General features: G+C 55.1%; 2 protein-coding genes across 2 annotated transcripts, besides 5 other annotated features; both read left to right on the top strand.

The window, feature by feature from the left end:
• Positions 1 to 10: 10 nt before the first annotated feature.
• Positions 11 to 43: a microsatellite.
• Positions 44 to 56: a sequence feature (A-rich).
• A 184-nt stretch (positions 57 to 240) lies between these two features.
• Positions 241 to 286: a microsatellite.
• Positions 287 to 316: 30 nt separating this feature from the next.
• Positions 317 to 386: a microsatellite.
• Positions 387 to 406: 20 nt separating this feature from the next.
• Positions 407 to 2,440, top strand: Tco025E_08932 (putative carnitine O-palmitoyltransferase II; the record flags this gene model as incomplete). Its single annotated transcript, XM_029375763.1, has 1 exon — positions 407 to 2,440. One exon carries the CDS (start codon positions 407 to 409, stop codon positions 2,438 to 2,440), a length of 2,034 nt encoding a protein of 677 aa, XP_029224101.1.
• Positions 2,441 to 2,509: 69 nt separating this feature from the next.
• Positions 2,510 to 2,567: a sequence feature (A-rich).
• Positions 2,568 to 3,151: 584 nt separating this feature from the next.
• Tco025E_08931 (uncharacterized protein) lies at positions 3,152 to 4,807 on the top strand (the record flags this gene model as incomplete). The annotated part of the gene is made up of 1 exon (XM_029375762.1): positions 3,152 to 4,807. One exon carries the CDS (start codon positions 3,152 to 3,154, stop codon positions 4,805 to 4,807), a length of 1,656 nt encoding a protein of 551 aa, XP_029224100.1.
• Between the last annotated feature and the right edge of the window lie 632 nt (positions 4,808 to 5,439).

Here is a 5,439-nt window from a genome sequence, read left to right as displayed (position 1 = left end):
CGTCTAGTGTTTGTTGTTCGTTGTTGCTGTTTTGTTTGTTTTTTCTGCGTGTGTTTTGCATGGCCTTTTTATTATTTTTCACTTTCCTGCTTTCCGGGTGCGCGCTGGCGCCACTGCGCGGCGCTTTGCTTTCCGCGCCGCCCGATTTCTGTGTCCCGCCTTCTTCCTTCTTTCCCCCTTCTTGTTTTGCCGCCTGCACGCGCCATCGCTGCCTCGGTCCGGGTGCACGCACGCGCGCCGCGCAACGCAACGCAACGCAACGCAACGCAACGCAACGCAACGCAACAGCGTGGGGGAAACCAATATTTTTTCCTTTAAGAAAAGAAAAACAACAACAAAGCAAAACGAAGCAACGGAGAGGAAAGGCCACAGCAACGACAAGAGCATTATCCAGGGAAAGTGATCGATGTTGCGCCGCTCTTGCGTGTTGGCGACTGCGTCGGGCCCGCTTGCGCTGCCAGCTGACATTCATGACTGGGCCCCGCTACGGCAGTACCTGGAAAAGAGCACCGTCGGGGGCTGCACCGACCGCACCGTCCTGGATGCCTCCATCATCCCAACGCGACACCTGCAGCGAAGTCTTTTTCGTCTCCCGGTTCCAAAGCTAAAAAATACGTGTTCCCGCTACTTGAACGCCGTCAAGCCGTTGGTCTCACCAAAACAATTTGAAGCCACCACCAAAATTGTGAATGACTTTGAATCGGGTGAGGGGCGTGTCTTGCAGGAGGAGTTGGTGCGCACCGACAAGGCAAACAAGCACACCTCCTACATCTCGGCGGACTGGTTTGATTTTTACCTTTCAGACAGGCGGCCGTTGCCGATCAACACAAACCCGTGTCTGCTCACGAGACGCGACCAGGACAAGCCGGACATGCTCACCCGTGCAACATTCTGGATTACCAGCAGTGTGGCCTTTTACCGTATGTATCTTGAGAATACGCTGAAACCTGATATATTCAGTTTTGCTCCAGAAGGTCATTACAGCAGGAGGCAATGGTTTGAGCGCACGGTGGCTCTTTCGCCAAGGTCTATTGCCGCAAAGGTGTGTGTGTTCGGCTCAAATTTTCAGGCCTTTCCGCTGGATATGTCGCAGTACTCTAGTTTGATGAATTCTACACGTCTACCTGGGACACTGAAGGATGAGGTTCGATGCTTCAGCTATACGCCGCACATCATTGTGCAGTTCCGTGGTCACCAGTACGTTGTCAATGTTGCCGACAGCGAGTGCAGGCCGCTTCCGGAGGAGCAGATCTACGCGAGACTGAAGGCCATCATTGACCTGAACCCAAGTCCGCCAAAGGTGGATATTGGGGTCTTTACATCCACGGACCGGCCAACGTGGCACGCTGTGCGTACAGAGATGTTGCGCGACAACGAGAATCAAAATAACTTTGAATTGCTTGATTCGGCTATGTTTGTAATGAACCTTGATGACGACGTGGACGTGGACTTCTTGAACTGTCGTGGTGCTGTCGATGCCACTCGCGTGTCGCTTGTAAAGAACACGAACCGTTGGTGGGACAAGAGCATCTCGGTCATTGTAACGAAGGACGGTTTTCTCGCCATCAACTTTGAGCACAGTTGGGGGGACGGGGTTGCCGTCCTACGGTCCACGCAAGACATCTTTAACCACTCCATCATGCGCAGCAGCAAAAGCATGCGACGCGATGCGGCTCCCACTGAAGGCGTGAAACAATTACGGTGGCGCCTAACGCATAAACTGGAGCAGGAGGGTGTCAAAGCAAAGTTGCGCCTTGACGCGGATATTCGCCGAATGGATTTGAGCTTATGCATTGTAAAGGAAGTGGGCACTTCGGATCCCATCTTCCGCACGGGGCCCGTCAAGGGTGACCCGTTCTTGCAGTTGGTGATGCAGCTGGCTTGGTGGCGATTGTACAAGAGTACAGTTAGCACGTATGAGAGTGCCAGTACAGCAGCGTATCGTCACGGCCGTACGGAATGCATCCGCTCCGCAACGATGGAGAGTCAGGCCTTCACGATGTTGATGGACGCCCCGCACGTCGCTGCTAGCGAGAAGGTTGAGGCGATGTTTAAGGCCCTGCGAAAGCACGCCGAGCTTTCCAAGAATGCCAAAATGGGTGAAGGAGTGGATCGCCATTTGTTTGCTCTACAGAAGGTGGCACAACGCCGTAATCCGTGCCGTGTTCCGGATCTATTTTCAAGTCCCTCGTACACAACACTTTGTAGTAACATGATGAGCACCTCTACACTTCGCTCAGACGCACTTGTTGGCGGCGGTTTTGGGCCTGTAAGTCCCGGTTATGGCATTGGCTACGCGGCGGATCGGGAGACGCTGGCGTTTAACGTGTCCTGCTGGAAAGAAGGGGGGCCGCGGTACTCTGCCGACGACTTTACGCAGGCGCTTTACGCTGCCGCCTTGGACATGTACAACCTCCTGCGTTCAGCTAAAACGGGGTGAATGGTAGTGGCCGCCTTAGGCACAAAAGCGACGCTGCAGGGGGGAGAGGGTGGGAGAAAGATGTGTGGGCTTTTTGTCTAGTTTTTTTTTTTGCTTTTCTTTCTTTCGTTTCTTTTTTTGGCTCTTTTCGTCGTCGCGTTGTTTTGACCCCAGAGTGTGGATCTTGGAGTGTACTGCATCAGTTGCATATCCCTTCTTTTTAGACTCTCGCGCGAGGCCGCACCAGTTTTCGTTTTGGAGGTTCACAAGACGTGAAGGGCTGTGTGTGGCGGCACTGAAACTCGCGGGTGTGAGGCCGCACTCTCGGGTATGCGAGCCACCGTGTTTTTGTTTGGCTGCGTCCGCCGCAGGGGTTTGTGCTTCGCCTTCTCCCACGCATGTAGGCTTTGTATTTATTTGTCTGTGTGGGCCGCGTTAGCGGTTCTTCTGCAAACGGTCGTATGTGTGTTTGGGAGTTTTTGTTCAGTTGTTGTCATTTTCCCGTCTTCTTCGCCTTTTTTTTTGTTTCTGTTGTGCGCGTGTTTGTGGTTGAACTGCTGCTCGTGGCACCGGCCTTCTGCCCATGTTTCTTTGTCCCTTTGCTTGCTGCTTCTCCGTCCCGCGCGGGAGGTCCATCGTGATACTCGACGCAGAGGCGGAGGGGTATTTTTATCTCTCGCTCTCCCACCCCACGCACGGCTGCAGCTGCAAAGGATCCCACTGACGCCGGCCATGGCCCCGAAGAAGAAGGCTGCCGCCGCAAAGGAGGTGGAGGCTGAGGAGTGCGCCACGGTGGAGGCCACAACCACCACGCCACCGATGTCTCCGCCAAATGAGGCGTCGCGCCCTGGCGGCAGCGCGGCGGAGTTGTACGCGACACTTCAAGCTGCCGTTGCGGAAGATCCTGCGAAAGTGAATGATTTTGTGCGGGAACTACTTCAGGCGCTGAGCGACGCGGAAAGCCCGGACGCGCCGCTGCTGGTCCGTGTGCGTACCCTAGAGTTTATTAGCCACTACGGGCAGCACCTGAGAGACGGCAATGCCCTTAAAAAGATTGTAACCTCTCTCGTTAAAATCCTGAGTGGGCCAGAGGACACGCCGCAACTTCTCGTCGCCGCTGTGCAGGGGCTCTCGTCGCTAGGCCCGGTCTCGGTGCTGGACAAGAAGTGGGAGTATTTGTCCCGTGAGGGGGCGGATGTGCTGATGCAGGTCATGCTGGACGAGGAAGGATTTGCGGAGGCCGTGCGACAAGCTGCCTCCAAGGCGTTGGACTCCCTTATCCACACTGCCTTCCGTCCTGTCGTGACGAAGCTGCTGCACTGGATAAGCGACAATCGTGAGACAGAGAGTGAAGAGCAACTGAAGAAGGAGCGACGCATGGCCATGGCGCGGCTAAGGAAGGTGGCACACGCATCCTCCCTGCACTCGCAGTGGACGGAGGAGGTGCAGGAGCATGTTCTGAGTCTCCTTGTCCGTGTGCTCTCAACAGTCACTGTGCAGGAATTTGTCCAACTCACGAGCATCGCCGCCGCATTGCCGATGGTGCAAGCAGAGGCGGGTGTGCCTCTTCTTAAGGCCTTTTTGGCGCAAAATACGCTTAACACAGATCGTGCTTTGGAATCGCTAAGTATTATTGGACAGTGTGTCGGTGTCACTCCCTACGACCTCGTGCCCGTCCTCGAGGAGGCGGGGTTGCTGACGACGCCTGTCGAGGTCAATACTGCGCGAGGTATGTGGCACGCAAAGGTGCTGTTGCTGGCAGCTCGGCTTGCCACGCCCGACAACATCGACAAGGTCTACAACGCGGTGCTGGGACAGCTGGACCACGTCATGCAAGACGGTGCTGCGCTGCCGGAGAACGTGACAACCCTCGAGGTACTCCTCTTTGCCGTCATGGCAGTGGGACATAAAAAACCCGTGGAGATGCTGAAGCATTTGAATGATGATGCGTTTGCCGCGAAGTGCAACGGCCTGACGGAACTCGTCACTAGGCTGGAACCACTTTTGGTATATGCAGTCAAGAAGCGTATGCAGAGGTCGGTGGCGGGACAAAAGGAGGCCGAGGTGCTTGCCTGTTGCCACAACGTGCGGACCATCCTAAGCGCCTTCTCCGGCAAACACATGCCGATGGGCGCCTTCACAGAGAGTTGGCTTCACAAGAACAAGTTGCCCACCCTCAAACGCGGACGTGAGCCGGAGGCAGCGGCAAAAACCACGGCCGCCACGGCTGTACCCGGCGCCGGACAGTTGGGCGTGCTGCCACCTCTCCCTGGCACGGAGGAACACGCAAGGAAGAGGTCCCGTGGCCAAGCCTACGGGTATAACAAGAACAGGGGCGGCAAGAATGGTAACGACCGGTTTCAGCGACGACGACGTGGCGGACATTAATAACAGTGAAGAGGATATTTTTTCCCCCCGTTTTAAGCGGCTGGGGTGGGAGGGGGAAAAGCGGGAGGGAAATTTCCAAATAATAAAAAAACACAAATAAAGAGGGAGAGAGAGAGGGAACTGGTCACAGGCGTGGATAGACGAAGAATGGAAGCTGCGGGGCTCTGAAAGGGGCATGGGCGCGCCCAGTTGGGGAGTTGGGGCCTGGTGCGGTATTCGGCTCTGTGTTTTTACTTGCGCAGGTGGTCTGGCGCGAGCGTAGAAAGGAAAGGAAGGAGGGAACAAATGCGGCAGCCACCTTGAAATGAATTTGAGGCACCGCGACAAACGTACATAAGTATACCCGTAAACTCATTCATGAAAACATTTGTAGGGAAACGCGGCGGCGGCGGGAGGCAAAGGGAGGAGGATGGGGACAGGGATGTTTTATGTTGAGTGACATGACGGATGCAGGAGGGGGGTTGGCGCGCTTAGAAGGCACCTGCCTCCTGATTTGTTTCTTTGTCGGTTTGCTCTTCTTGTCTTTCCTCATGGCCGGATTGTTTTCTAATGCAGCCAAGCGGAGGGAGAGGGGGAGTAGTCCGAGGGGATTTGAAGAAATCACGCCTAACGTTTGTCTATATATATATATA

The sequence above is a fragment of the Trypanosoma conorhini genome, assembly GCF_003719485.1.
Source record: "Trypanosoma conorhini strain 025E chromosome Unknown Tco_14.4_contig_00918, whole genome shotgun sequence".
Classification (NCBI taxonomy): Eukaryota; Euglenozoa; class Kinetoplastea; order Trypanosomatida; family Trypanosomatidae; genus Trypanosoma; species Trypanosoma conorhini.
The sequence above is the reverse complement of the archived record's forward strand: the minus strand, read 5'-3'. Positions and strand labels throughout refer to the sequence as shown.